The sequence below is a fragment of the Pyxicephalus adspersus genome, chromosome 6 (assembly GCF_032062135.1).
Source record: "Pyxicephalus adspersus chromosome 6, UCB_Pads_2.0, whole genome shotgun sequence".
NCBI classification, from domain to species: Eukaryota; Metazoa; Chordata; class Amphibia; order Anura; family Pyxicephalidae; genus Pyxicephalus; species Pyxicephalus adspersus.
This window is the reverse complement of record NC_092863.1, coordinates 82,554,258-82,570,005: the sequence shown is the minus strand read 5'-3', so window position 1 is coordinate 82,570,005 and position 15,748 is coordinate 82,554,258. Positions and strand designations below refer to the sequence as shown.

The 15,748-nt window shown below is 38.3% G+C and overlaps 1 protein-coding gene across 1 annotated transcript in view; it reads left to right on the top strand.

Moving 5' to 3' along the window:
- The window catches only part of IPO11 (importin 11), a 228,385-nt gene that overhangs the window by 58,152 nt on the left and 154,485 nt on the right, over positions 1-15,748 (top strand). Inside the window, exons 6-9 of the mRNA XM_072416367.1 lie at positions 2,290-2,422; positions 6,002-6,060; positions 11,918-11,966; positions 14,041-14,111. Of these exons, the coding sequence (XP_072272468.1) occupies positions 2,290-2,422; positions 6,002-6,060; positions 11,918-11,966; positions 14,041-14,111 (312 nt within the window). The remainder of the gene's footprint in view (positions 1-2,289; positions 2,423-6,001; positions 6,061-11,917; positions 11,967-14,040; positions 14,112-15,748) is intronic.

Sequence of the window (15,748 nt, the reverse complement as noted above, 5' to 3'; positions counted from 1 at the left end):
ACAGTAATGACAATACCAAATCTCCTGAGACTAATATTCAGAGGCAGCAGAGCCTTAGACCCCACGCAACAGATATACAGCTATGAGATTGTAGGGACACGAGTCCCTATGTTAAATACCTGGAAGCTAAAATGTATACTTCAGGGGTAATGTTGATCTACAAATATAATTTCTTAATATTTATCCGTGTTTTATGAGCCATATATAATTTATCCAATCCAAAAATTAGCCTTCTGATTGGCTTCACAGGTTTCAGGCCTCTGTTGTGAAGTAAGGTTTTCTTACATGAACAATTTACAATTAAGGTGACATTTTAAAGAAGTGCATTATTAGATGTGTCAGTGTCACTTTGTTCCTTCTCAAGACACAGAGGTGTCAGGAGCACATTGTCTGATATTTTCAGTGCAGTGTTCGTAAGAGGTTTCCTCCACGCTTTGTCGTCTTGTGAAGTCACAGAGAATTTACCGACACCGTTGGGGTTTATGGACAGGGTAGTATTTCAGGTTAATTCCTTGAACTCTATGGAATGAATCACTGTCAGTCATTTAAAGAATCCAATGGCTAGTGTTTCCATTAGATTTATCTTCTAGTAAATGTAAGGTGACTGAATGCTGAGTGCTAATTTATCTTTGATTTAGGGAATGCCTGAAGTACAATGTTGGCATTTTCTATAATTTATCCTTTAGGTCCTGAGAAAAATCTTTGTTGTGTACATTTTTTGTTTACAGAGAATTTCTAAATCGGAACCTGTCAGGTGCTTCTTTGGCACAGTTTTGCCTCTGGCATTATTTTAAGCATTTTAAAGCTGAACTCCAGGTGCCACACAACTTAGCTTATTTGAATGATTTCTACCCTCCTCCTCCTCAAAAGCATGGTTCTTTAAAGCATCCTTTCTTCCAAATGCTGAAAACCTTAAAATTTCTGGACATTGTACTGTGGGAGCTTACTTATGGTCAACTTGTAGTTTACCTTCTGAATGTCTTAAGCTTTGTACACAGTATTTTAATGTCACTGGAAATGAGCCTTTCCAGTGACAATAGAATGAATGAATGAATGAGTGCTGTATACACAGTGCTGTTCAGTTCTGTAGGGTGGCAGGGGAGGGCAAGCAAGGGGCATCCCACTCCTGTCCTTTTCCATAGGAACGGACGGTGGGCATTCCTGCTCACTGTTTCATTGATCTGCCAGGACATTGGGAAAACCACTGTACCTGGTTGTACTGTTGTACGCCTGGGATAATCACAATTGTTCATCTCTGGCAACATCTAGTGAGTGTAAATAGCGTATTACCCTAAGAGCTTAAGTTTCAGCCCTGTCTCCCTTTAATGTTGGCCCTTCATAAAACATCCCCAGATTTAATTTGTTGAATAGCAAGGAGGAGAGCAAAGCTGGGATCTGACTGGGGAACTGGGAGTATTAGATCTATAGCACTAATATTAGGTGCAGGCCAGGAGCACAGCCCACAATGTACTAATGCCAACAGGTGATTGAGAAGATTTCCAGTATTTAGAAGAGATTTTTTTTATCAGTTAAAGAGAGAAATGTTTTCTTTAATTTCTCTTATGAGTTTTGGAAGAGTTCTTTATATATATTTATTTTATTCATAAAAAACAAAGTAATTATTTTGTCCCTGATTGAGCGGATTGTTTTCAGAGGTCAAGATTTGTTTTCCCCTGTGCAGCAGAATAAACAATAGTTGCATAGGGCATTTTGTTTTGTTGTCTGCTGGACTTGTGAGAATGTTTGGGGAAGTTGTCCAGTAAAGATTTTCCCCACCTCCCAGCCCCTTTCCATAGTTTCCCACTCTACTCTTCTGCCCACCTCTTTGGTCAGTTACTTGTTACCCTGTTAATGGGCTGTTGCATGCATACCACACTACTAAGAAGAGGTGGCTGGAAGTTTTTTTTATGTTTCCTGTATGTTACCTGATGCACTCGGATGAGTGGGTGAATTATAGGACAAAACCAACTTCAAACAAATGTTTCCTTTTAAATCATACAAATATTGTAATTTATTTTTTTGTCCACATCCTTCCATCTTTGTAATGAAAACCAAAGCCATGGTTTGAAGTTTAAAGTCCCCTGTGCAGCACTTGTGGATTCTCAACAAGAACAGATCAGATCTGGCTTGAGGCATTCGATTATTCACTGTTGGAAACCTATAAAACCTATAGTCAGCCGTCATTTCAATGCTCATTATGCTCAATGCTTTTTATTATACCATCAGTTAGAGCTTTATTTTCTAACCTTCACTACAGAAATGACAACAGATTTTTCTTCTATATTTCAGCTAGCATCAGAGATCTACACATTTGCCTGCTGCCTATGGAATCATCATGCCGACACATTCCTGCGACAGATCTGCTCTGGAGGGGACCCGGCTGCTATCAGTTCACTGGAAAGAGCTGCACTGTCACTAAAAGGTTTGCCTCCTGTGATTTGTTTTTTTTTTAACAAATTTAAGATGGTAACTGGCGTGAGTCTTTATACAATTATCTATCTAAATCCAATGTTCCATTTAAAAAATATAAATAATGCACCACCTCGTTTTCTTCACAGGAACAAACCATAGTGAGATATTTAATGATGTATTTACCATTAAAAAACATGACGGTAATACTAATGCATATGGCTTTTGGTTAGATCGATACAAACATGTTCTTTTTTGCAAATGCAAAGACTTTACTTATTTTGGATTCAGTCTCTCTGATTGAACTTTGTGTTCCTCACTCTTGCTCCATGTTTTTTTTACTTCTTCTGCTGTTTGTGCATTGGAATGCTCAGTAATTGGTCCCTGATCTTCTCCATCTCGGTGAGCTTGGTTAACAATTTAGTCAAGGAAAAAACATTACCATTTCCCTAACTTCTGTGCAGATTAATAATGGGGCTCCTGTGCAGAGCTTTGTTTTCCTTGTTACCATCATATGTACCAACAGAAATGGGCAGAAGAAGCAAAATAAACTTAAATTACACATTTTTTTTTATTTCCAAAGAATATTCCCATCAAAAAAATAAAAAACATGGACACAATTTAACTGTTGCCTTAAAAATTAGCCCCCAGGTGACTGGTGTTTTCTCTGTTTATACTGTGCAGTCTTGTACTTTCCAGTCTTAACATATTTATATGTTAATTTTTAGTAGTGGCATGATATGGATGAACTGTACAGAAAAATCAGCATCTAGCTTTTTCTTAACCACCTAGCCGTTATGCCCGACCTTGGTACGGGCAAAAAAAAAAGGCTAGGATGGTTAAGCCCGTATTTTTGTCACATGCTTACCTCCATGGTCCCACTGCACATCCAGCGTCGTTTTCCAATTCCAGCGTCGTCCTCCGTCGTCCGTCGATCTCCCTCCGTTGATCTCCAGCGTCGGGTGCCAGCGGGTCCAGGTAAGATGCCGGCCGGTATCTTGTGTTCCGCCGCCCGCCATCTTGTGTTCCGCCGCCCGACCGGCCGACGGAACACAAGATACCGGCCGGCATCTTACCTGGACCCGCTGATCGTTCACGTCCTCCTCGTTCCAGCGCCGGATGATCTCTGAAGGGAGAGGACAAAATAATTCAAAACAAACCCCCAATAAATACAGAATCAAAGTTTTAAAAATTGCCAGGTATTCCCTGGATGGCTAGTGTGTAACACTGTGTCTTATCTTACCTTTGCTGATCTTCGCCTAATTTCCTTTAATTTTATTAAAAGTATTTGTGTGTTTCAAACATTTTTTATATTCATAATATCTACTAGAACCCTTGTTCGGACATATTTCTGTAAGTTACAGGTCTACCATTTAAAAAAAATTTTAATGAAAAACAGTGGATCACTTTTGGTACAGAAATCTAGACCTCAGTGTAACGCTCAGGAGGTTAAAAAAGAAAAAATTCTATCTAGGTAACAGCAAAGTGAAATAAAAAGTGATCAGTCTATGAAACTTGTCACTTTGGACTGTCTACAGGCATTGAGTTATTAACTCCAACTTGAAGAATCTAGCCTGTACATAATAATAATTTCTCATGTCTCTTTTAAAGAAATATCTATGAAGTCATGCCTGAAATTTAAAACTGGTCAAAATATTAGGAAATGTTGTGGGTGAGGTTAAACAAGTATATATATTTACAACAATCACATGATAAGATTATAGACAATATTAGGATGTAAATGTAGAAAATACAATGTAAATTGTAACCAGTGTATAAAGCCTGTCTTTTCTATCTAGTGTTATATTGTTTTTCACTATGGTAGTGAATTTACAACTTGTATAACTTGGATATATTTTTTTACTCTTTTGGATAAATCTGGGCCCATTGTGCTTTGTGGCTTGTGAGTGTGAATTTGTTGACCAGCAGGTAACTAAAATTATTTATATTTGTAATGGGACACATCCAGTGCTGTAAATTTTTACAGAAGTTGCAATACACAATCGCTTCAGAAAGTATTCAGACCCCTTCATTTTTTTCAGTTTTGTTATGGTGCAGCTTGATGCTACAATAATTAAATTTTTTTTTTCTTTTCATTAATCTAGACTTAGTACTACATAATGACAAAATGAAATGAGAATTTTAGATAATTATGTAAATGTGTTTATATTAAACTGAAATTGATCATATTTACATAAGACACCAACACTTGGAATTTAGCTTACCATTCTCTTGATCACTGCTGAGATGTTTCTGCACCTTGATTGGTCCACTTGTGGTAAATTAAGTTGATTGGACATGATTCGGAAAAGCACACAGCTCTCTATAAAAGATAATATAGCTCACAATGCATATCCGAGAAAAAAACAAGCTCTGAGGTCCAAGGAACTGCCTAGAACACAGTGGCCTCCAAGATTTTCTAATGGAAGTGTGAAACATCCGGGACCAAAAGCTGTTTGCCAGCTAAACCGAGCAATCATGGGAAGAGGGACTTAGTGAGAGAGGTGACCACGAACCCATTGATTCTCCAAAGATCCTGTGTGGAAATCGAAAAGTTCCATAAGGACATCAAAAACTGCAGGCCTCCACCAATCTGAGCTTTATGGCAAAGTGGTTGGACAGAAGCCTCTCCTCAGTGCAAAACACTTGAAAGCCTGCTCAGAGTTTGCAAAAAAAGCACCTGAAGGACTCTCAGACTGTGAGAAACAAGATTCTCTGTGCTGACAAAACCAAGATTAAACTGTGTGGTCCAAACATTATATCAGGAGGAAAATAGGCACCACTCAACACCTGCATAATACCATCCTAACAGTGAAGCCTGGTGGTGGCAGCATCATGTTGTGGGGATGTTTTACAGCAGCAGGGACTGAGAGACTGGACTGGTCTGAGGGAAAGCTGAATGGAGCAAAGTACAGAAATATCAATGAAAACCTGTTCCACAGTTCTCAGAACCGCACACTAGGTCTAAGGTTCACCATCCAACATGACAACCAACCAAAGACAACACAGGAGTGGAATATGGACAACTCTGTAAATGTCCTAGAGTGGTTTAGCCAGAGCCCTACCTGTCCACCTATGGTTCCCATCCAACCTGACTGAGCTTGAGAGGATTTGCAAAGAAGATTTGAAGAAAATCCCCCAATCCAGGTGTGCAAAGCTTCTTGCATCATCACCACAAAAGACTTAAGACTGAGAAACCTAAAATAATTTAATCAATTGTAGCAGCAGGCTGCAACATAACAAAAGTGAAAAAAGTTAAAGGGGTCGTTAAGCTGTATAAACAACAGTATTCTTCCATTAAAGTATACCTTTAGTTTCCCATTAAAAAAGTGTTGTGTTCTCTCTGAAAAATCACAGTCTGTCGGTCAAGTCGAGCGGGGCTTAGTCTACATGGACGTTTTCCCCAGCGTTAAACCTAAGGCTTTAAAAGCCCATGTTTGAAATTTCCATGCATTCCAATAGGCTAATTTCTTTCATTTCCCACTAGACTGACATCACTGACCCTGTATTGTAACTACCTGTTTGCTGCGGTATCTTGGATATGTACAACATCTTACAATCCATTTAAAGAATGTGATTTTGTGTTTTTCAGTCATTCGTAAGCTGACTGTCCATGGTTTTACAGAACCCCACCAGCATGCGGAAACAATGGTAAGAAAACGTAGAATGCTTATTTCTTGAATTTGCCATATTAATCATAGGTTCTACTTCAACATCTCCTAATGACTTCCTCACTCATAACCTCATCACACGCACGGATACAAGACTTTTCTAGAGCTGCCCCGACTCTCTGGAATGGTCTTCCTCGTCCTATCCGGCTTGCTCCTACTTTCTGCTCATTTAAAAGAGCGCTCAAAACCCATTTATTCAAACTTGCCTACCCATCTTCCTTTGTCTTTTGAAACCATCACTACTTTCCACCACTACACATATCCCCCTCCTATGGTGTGTAAATCCCCCCACCTACTAGATTCTAAGCTCCTCGGGGCAGGGTCCTCTCCTCCTGTATCACTGTCTGTTTTAGTCTGTCATTTGCAACCCCTATTTAATGTACAGCGCTGCATAATATGTTGGCGCTATATAAATCCTGTTTAATAAGAATTATAATAATAATAATAATAATAATAACAACAATAACATTAGGCTTAAGCAATGAATACTGTAACTCTTGAGGAAAAAAAGTGGAGTCAGATGATTGCCACTAGTGCTTCTTTCACCTTGTACTTGCATTAATGACACCCTGTTACTAACTTAAAACATTCTGGTTAAAGCACAGAGAAATAAGGTGTTTTCATTGCTCACTTGTAGTGTTTTCCTTTCTATATTAGTTTTTTTTAAACTATTGAACCTATTGAAAATGTGCCTGCTTTAGAAAGAATCAGTACCGTAGCACAGCCCCCTCCTTCCTTGCACGTCAAATTTGTCTAATTTAGGGGTGGCCAAACTTTTGGCTCAAGGGCCACAATGAGTTTTAAAATTTGACAGGCTGGAGACCAGATAGATAGACAGTGCTTGTATGAATTGATATAAATTACATGTTAATGCCATTACCTAAAAGTAAAAAAAAAACTTTTTTGTCAGTGGACAATTTTGTACCAATATTTCACGGACCCATTTAAGAAAGCCCAACAGACTGTAGTATATCTGGTCTAATTACTATCTGTGCTGGCCCAGCCCCTCTGTTCCCACCTACATCATATATTTTATGTAATTACAGGGATAAAAGGTGAATTATATAGAGTACCACTTGTGCTTTTGATATAACATCCAAGATAATGGCATCTGTTAGCAGTCTCGGTGCTTTTGATTGTCTACACATGCCAGACTTTAACAAATAAAATAAAATGAACAAAATACATATACTCTTTTTGGAAGATTTTTGTTGGAATAAATGGTCTGGTGACAGGGTTTCTTTATTTTTAATATTATTATTATTAACAATAATATTATTTTTATTATTACTATTATTATTATTAATAATAATAATAATATTAATAATAACAGTATTTATATAGCATCAACATATTACGCAGCGCTGTATTAGCAACATAAACTGCAGAACCGTGGACATGAAACAATCTTGCAGCCACCATTTATTAATGTTTTTTGGAGGACCCCAAATTTTTCTTTTCACTCCTAGAGGGGTGAACCCCATGTCCTTGTCCAGCAAAGTAGATTAAACTTCCTCACACGTCTCAGGTCTGCCTAATACAGTAAGGAGTTTGCTGGAAAGTGAGCTCATAAGTGCTGAGAATTAATTCACCGCAAAGGAGATCGATGAATGAAAATTGTCCAGTCTATACTTTTTTGTGATGTCTGCTCTCCTTACTGAGGGGATCAAACAGATGGTGTCCATTATCTAGGGAGAAGAAGAGGTGGCAGCAGAAAACTGCAGCCCGAGTTGTAGCACCTGGGGTTGTACATGTACAATTCGGTTGCTGGATTCAGGGGATTCCAATTGTTGAGTGGTTTACTATTGTGACTTCATGAACAAAGTAGTCATCTGTCTCTTGAAACAAATTCATGTAATTTTGCAGCTAGCTTTGGCAAATGTATTTGGTGGCTGTTTGACTTCTGATCATAAACTCATGGGAAAGGTCCTAGACCCATTGCTAAATCAACCACAACTGTACAGGTCGAGAATCTGTAGCTGCCATAAGCGTTACTGACCCAGTTTGTTGTAGCCATTTCTGTTCTGCTGTAACATTTACAAAAAACTGCAGCAAAAATGTTAATGCCTTTGGCGAGATGACAAGTTTACTTTAAGAAAAGAAATGGCATGTAGCTCATCAATTTATAACTAGCAAGTGGTGCACACAGGAGAGTCAGTCTATTACATATGCATGAAATGAACACATTCTCCGGCATTTATCACTGTCAGCAAGCAAAGGGGATCAGTTGCATATGTTTGGATGCTTTATTCAGAGTAACATTCCTCTGTTACACTTACAGCAAATTTACCTAAAGGTGGCTTTGACTTTCATTCAGGTGTGACAAGCGTTGTGCTTGTGGAAAAGGCAGGAAAGTTTATATTTAAAGACATTTTATAGATTCTTTTATAACTCTAATAGAGGCTATAATGGACCCCATTTAAATAAATCCATTTTTATTGATATAACATTTAAATACCATTACATTCGCAAAGATAATATGTTATGGGATTCATATGTTTTTTTTAATTCAAAGTGATCTTTATGACTTTTTTAAGTCCATTGTTTGTTCTTTTTTGCTGGTTAAAAAGACTGGTACATCTCTGCTGTGAAAACCATTGTAGTATGAAGTCCTTTTTTACAGAAGGAACAGACAACCTACCTTTTGCAATAATATAATTTTTTTTGCCTGATGGGAATTCTTTGAAAAAAAAACTCTAAAAACCAAACTTTACTCTTTCTCAGGTGTTCACTCTGATCTTCACCCACTAAATAAACCCAACATGATAAACTTCTCTTATTGAGTCCTTATTGGTCTGTTAAACATACCATTTATTGTTGATCTTGTTGTATGTGATAACTTTCTGTGCGCAGTTAGAATAATTATTGGCTACATTACTACAAGTTTTAATGACTACAAAATTCCTTCCTCTCTGTTAAGGTATTGAAAATAATTTTTGTGCAGAATTTCTGTAGTCTTAAGGTGACAACTCTTCTATTTCCTACAGTATAGTTAGTGAGCAGTGTAATCTTTGGAGAGGAATAATGCAGCTACCACATCTAAGGATTGATAAAATGCAGTATACTACATTGTTGTTCTTGGGTTTTAAGCTATGCACACACTCAGATAACCAAGTATGACCGTTCATCTTGGGTAAAAAAATCTCACATGTATATAGCAGTTCCGTGATTTTGTTCATCAGTAAACGATGGGTGGGGAACAACGGATGTTCACTCCTATGGAGGAGAGCACAGTGGGGTGCTGGTTGATTGTCCTCCCCCCTCCTCTTTTCCTAAGACAGAACAGCAATGTGTATACATTGCTTGTTTACTCATCTGTCACTGGAAATGATCACAGACATATGTATGTAGAACAAATTAAAAACAAAAGTTAAAGTATACCTGTACCAAAGGTTTTGGCATTGTAGCAAACAACAATGTTCATCTATATTCTGGGGATAATAAAAATGTAAGGACTCTTTTTCTTATAGAATGGCAAATAAGAGGGAGAATGCAAGTTTAGTGCAGAATTTGTTAGCCATTTAGCAAATCACATGCCTATTTTCTTCAGGCACTGCAAGCATTATTAAGGGGAGGATACAATTCTACTTAGATCCCAAGTTAAGTTTGCAAACAAATGCCAGTGCATTCATAAGCTTGTTTGGCAGAAATTTATCTGGAGCTGGTACATTCATGTTGCCTGCATAATTTGGAGTTTCTTTATTTGATTAAAGCAATACTGAGCACTAAATTGTATGACTGCACTTCATCCCCCCTCACCAATATGTGTTAAAGTGTCTGTTACCTCTCTATTCCCTAATGTTCCGCAAGCAACTTCTACAGAAACGTACATGAGTCTGTAGAGGATAACACAGCAAATGGATTTTATTCTAGCTTGGCCCCTATTTGATGAACACTGAAATTTCCAGGTTCCATCAGTAATATTAAAGTAACCCGTATCTCCTTTTCACATATAAACTAATGATTTTCAGCGGAACATTTGACTTTGCGCTTCCTCTAGTGAGTACTTTCACTCATGTGTTATATATGTGTGTGAATTCATCTGCCCATTACACTCCCAACAGATCTTTCCTAGGAAGTTCATAAAGCTTTAGATTAAATACATGACCCTGTAAAGCGGTTTCATTGATGTACGGGCTGGGTCTTCCTAACAATTTCAGCTCATGCCTGCCTCATTTTTGCAGGTCTGTCTTAGCTTTCCTTCCATGATCTTTCTCTGCTGTTGTGATCTTTAGTGAAGACGGAATGAGATTATTTTTGTCAGTTTACAGCTGAGTGACAGACTGTTAATTGACTATTAGAGCACTACCTTCATGATGAAAACGTTATTACAGATAATTAGTTTCTGTTAACACACTGTGTTCAGAGAATGCCAAGTATCTGATCTCAAGCCTGCTGTGTCATTGAGTTATGATATAATGTCCGCTGCTTCAAAGGGCTTATGGAAGAAGCTTGATGACTTAACATTACATTTGTACTGTGAATAGCCAAAGTTGCTGTATAGTTGGCACCAACTGGTGGCATTGCCTATGAAAAATGAAAAACTGTAATTTCTCATTTGGGATATGTGTACATTTCCTCAACTATTCATGATGGTGATGGTCAGCAGCCATTCACTAAGTTATATTTGGTGGAAGCCAGACAATATTCTCCGTCCTGTGTAAATACAGAATTTCTGAAATTCTGTATTGGCATAGAATTGGTATGGACTTCCTACACAGTCCCTGAATTTCAGTTCAATGGAGCACCTTTGAAATCAGAAGGAACAGGAGGCTTTCATGAATAATGTGTGGTGAATCAATGTGTAGGAATTCATTAGTGTTTGTGAAGCATTTCCACTAGGAACATTTGTCTTAAAGAAGAACTTAACAATAAAAATACAATTTAAATTGATGCATTCTAATATCCAATATAAATAGCCAAACTTTTCATAAAACAACTCTAAATTCTACCTCCGTGCATTTTGGATCTTCAACTACCTGTTATGTGCACAAGTGCTCCAGGAGTGGGTGCACAATGCCTTATCGTTGAGTGATATGACTGCATGATGAGCATGGAATAGGGGAAAGAAGATATTTAAATTTACAAATAAGGAGGCAAGTGATATCCTGCATGTGAATGAGCACACACAACTACTCACCCATAATTAGGAAATGTTATTAGTACTTTATTCCCGGGATAAAAGTACTTTCTGAGGTCCCCTGCATCTCAAGCTCCGATCTTCTTAATGACGTACAACCGGAAAATGCACCAGGTATACTTTTCTCTCATAAGTAGGCTCAACTTCTGTTATTGTCCGTGGATCCTTGAGGTGGATGGGACCGATGTACTTTAAAGGTGCAGTTTTCTTTCAAAGAATATTTGCTTGTTAGCAAACTGCAGCATGCTTGTGTTTTGGAAGCCTCACTAAATAAAAACTTGAAATATACCTCAGTTAGCACTGAAATGAATTACAAGACACATTATCGAGGTGTTATGTAAAATAAACCAGTGTAAGATGTCTTGAAAACTTTTATTTTCACCACTTGTTATGTATTTCTCTTTTAATGATTTTCCTTCAGTGTCTTTCATTGTAACAGCTGACAAGCGTTCTTTAAGTTCAATTCCTCCTCCGTTCTATTGATGTCATTAGTTGGCCATTCAGCCTCCATATAGTTCTGAGAATAAAGATTGTGTGCAGAAAAGGTTGCACTTATGAGACAAGATAAAAAATCCCCAGCAGATTTATGTCACCCCTGGTGTCATTCCTGCACCCTAATTGTGGTATCTTTGTAGTTTGATGAAAACGTACAACTGTGAAATTTACATGATTATTTATTTTTCTATTTTCTGCCCAGGGTTTTCTTAATGCTGTATTTGATCGCCTACGGCAGTTCTTGGAGTGCAGTAAGTATTTCATATATTTATTGTTTATCAAAAGGCTCTCTAGGCCAATTTTTATGTAGATCCTTTTAGCCGTCCTCTCTGTAATCTTGTATTCTCTCACCTGTCCATGTGCTTTCAAGATGTATGCCATTGGGTCCACTGGGAGCTTTAGAGATGCTGCTGCAAACTATCCAGTAGGTTCTTAGCTCCTTCGACATATGCTCTGAATAAATCCAATCCTATGGAGATGCCATTTATCTTTTGGATACAAAAAAAGATGGCCTTTCTGTTGGTTTTTATCCATAGATGTACAAAAAAAGCAAAGCACTGATTGGAAAGTTTTAAAGCTAGGCCACACACCACAGGAGCCCGTGAGTCTAAGACTAAGACTTCTGAAGTGCTGGTTGAGACTGAACTCAATTAGAAAATAAAAAATTAGCACATGACTGTGTGCATGACTGTCATTTCATACAGATCGATTCTATGATCCAAAGTTATTAACTACTAAAAGTAGGGGATATAGTGGGGCTTTCAGTTAAATCTCATCTATAGAACCAGCTATACAAAGCTTTGTAGTATAGGGTGTGACGTCGTGTGTAATATTCTTCAGGCTAAATTACACCCGGACCAAGCTGATTCCCCTGTATTAAAGATCTACTCCAGGTGAAATGAAAAAAATCGTGCAATTATTACAGGCACACAACCCACCTGTCCAAGACCCTGGATTTCTCTTTCAGGAATTTCAGTGCAATAGGCTACCTTATGAGTGTATGGGAAATACACATCAATTCAAAGAAAGTAGATGTGCAGATTGGTGATTTCAGCTCCTGCCTTTTAAAATGTTGTTTTCAGTTTGTAATCTGATGTTTTGGAATTACTTATAGCCCAGCCACAGGAATATGCACTGTGCTGTCATTCCTGCTCACACTACTTCTTTGGCACAAAATTATGTAGCTCACTAACTTATGTAAGGTTCTGGCAGCATTTTAGGTGCTCAAAATATAGATTTAAAATTGATCTAAACTTCGTTATCAAAAAATTGCAACCAGACAGATCCTTTTATTGAAGAAGGGGCATGCAGTAAAATAACCTTAGCTTCTTGATCACAATGTTTTTTACATTCACCTGTCCTCATTCCCGCACATGCACCACTGTCTTAACCTGGTCTTTTTCTGGGTTGCATATCTACAGCCATCTTGATTGTGCAGCTCTGAAGGATTTAACTCCTGCAAGCATGGCAAGTGAAAAACAGAAATCATATTCCAGTGAAAGGCAACTATTCTGAATTTTGTTCTTTGTTCTTTTATTTGGAACAGCAAGAGAGAATTTTACTTTACAGTGATTCTGTGATTTGCTCATATATTCATAGTCATTTCAATGATGACTCTCTGGATTACTGTACTCATTTTTTTTTTTTGCCTCTCCCACTGTTACATTTAGGATTTAAAGGGAAATCTTGTGTCATAGTTGTCAGTTATAGCTTACATAGGACAGTCACGTGAGCTATTTATTCTTCCAAAACTACAAGTGTGGAGTATAGTATTTATCTCCACTTTGAATGAAAGGGCAAGGGAGGTAAGTAAAGGTAAGGTAGGTATATGCTGTGCTAAGTGGGCAAAGGACAGGTTCAATCACTCAGCTTCAATCACTCAGCTTCACTATTGAAAGTGTATCCTTTCCAGTGAAGCTGGATGATCCAGCAAACCTGGAATGGATCTGGTCCAGGATTAAAAACATTTGCTACCCAGCTTCACGGATGAAAGCCTTTGTAGCCTTGGAGAGCTTTAATAAATTAGGCCCATTGTTTCAAGTAGTCACCACACCAGGGGCTTGTGACAGGATGACAAGGCAGGAAAAAAACTGCAGACAATTTCTACCCCTAACAGCGAGAATATTTTAATAAAACATACTGAAACCCCTGCCATGACTTACTTAGGAAAAAAAAATATGGTTTACACACATTGTCTACTGGACGTCTCTTTTTCCACATGTGTGGAATAGATATATGAGATTGATGATAGATCCCTTCTAACATGAAAAACTACTTAAATGATGTCTTTAATCATGTTGTGTTACCTGGTAATCTGTTTTTTAGGCAGAGGTATTGGAGCTGAACATGCTTGCAGGGAGAGACTGGAGAAGATTATCATACTATTCACCAAAGTGGTAAGAAGACGTCAGCATCCGAAGTTGTTGATTTCATGTCAATGATCTCACTTGATCTCCTGCTGTGTACTGATTGATCAGTTTCTGTTGTGCTTATCTTACCATATCATTGTGCTGATTCTTTTCCCCCATCTCAGCTGAAGTGCCAGTGAGAAGCTTTACAGTGAGCATCTGTGCTTTATATCAGGTTTTTTTTTATCTTGTAAAGTTCAATCGGAAACAAAATGACCTGTGACTTAGAGAATGGGGGAGGTGAAGCAGCTGCTAGACATACCTTTTTTTTTGATGTAGGAGTGTTAATGGTGTACGCTTCCACTCAATTACATTGCAAATATATTAGGCTGAGATATGGAGTGGCAGAGGGACAATTACTATGATGCATTTCATTTTCTTTTCTGCGGTCACATATTTCATACTTCAGCTTTATTTCTATTCTCCACTGCCTCCCACTGTGGTGTTTGTCCGTTCTTACTTGTTTTTTGCAGATGGAAACATTTACACTAAATCTGTAAGGACATAAACATGGGAGCTGACATTCCTGACCTTTTGTCAAAAATGCTAATCTCCTGCCCCTACCTGCACCTACACCTACCCCAAACAAGCATGGGGCACATAAATCCAAAACTCCTGATTTACTTGCTTGTTTTAGGTCAATAGCTGAAAATTATAGGTGTTTTATATTTGCTGGAATCAACATGAACAAGTCTAACAGTCATATTGAGCAATATTCTAGCAGTGTACACCACTCCCCTAACGATCTTTATCAGTCTGCCCTGGTGGATTGATAAACAGAATGGCCATTCAGGAGCAACTGCTGTGCTGTCCTATAGAGAATAGCACAGTGGGGTGCTGCTTGCCCCTCCTGCCCCCTCCCTCTTAATAGAATAGAACAACGCTGTGTCTGCAGCAATGTCTGTTCTGATTTCACTAGATGAATCATGAAAGATCGTTTCCAGCTATAGTAAACTGATATTTATCTGACGACTGCAGTGGACTTATCAGCCTGCCAGCTAGCTGTTGGCAATCAATGGCCAGTATAGGTTTCCATTAATAGAATAACTTAGAAGGAAAAAAACTAAATATCGTTTCAGTAAAGAGCGATTTATTTACATGTTTGTTTTTATGGTGTGAATTTTACTGCATTTACTGTAACCTATACAACAAAGTCACATTCAATTTGACTAGCACCCCAAGTCAACCTGCAAAACCTGTTAACGGATGGGTAACATCTGAGCTTTCGGGTACAGTCCTATAAAACACAATGTTGGTTGTTCAGGTGCATTGTGGTAGCAGACCATAAAAAAAAAAGGGCTACATCAGGCATGTCCAAAGTCCGGCCCGGGGGCCAACTGCAGCCCGTGTTTAGATTTCCACCGGCCCACAGCCTCTGTCATAAAATCAATAATATGTGGCCCGCCAGCACTGTTGACCACAGTATAAAATACATGCGTACAAAAAAGCTACTCTACATTTCATTAGAGTTAATCAACCACCTTGCAATTCTCGGCCCGCTACTCGGCGGGCATAATTGGCAGGACGGGAGTCCCCATGTGTGCACAGGGAATCCCCTATGTCATTATAGTTGGCGTGTGCTGTGCGAGACCAGCATGGACCATGACCACTCTGATTCCAAGAAC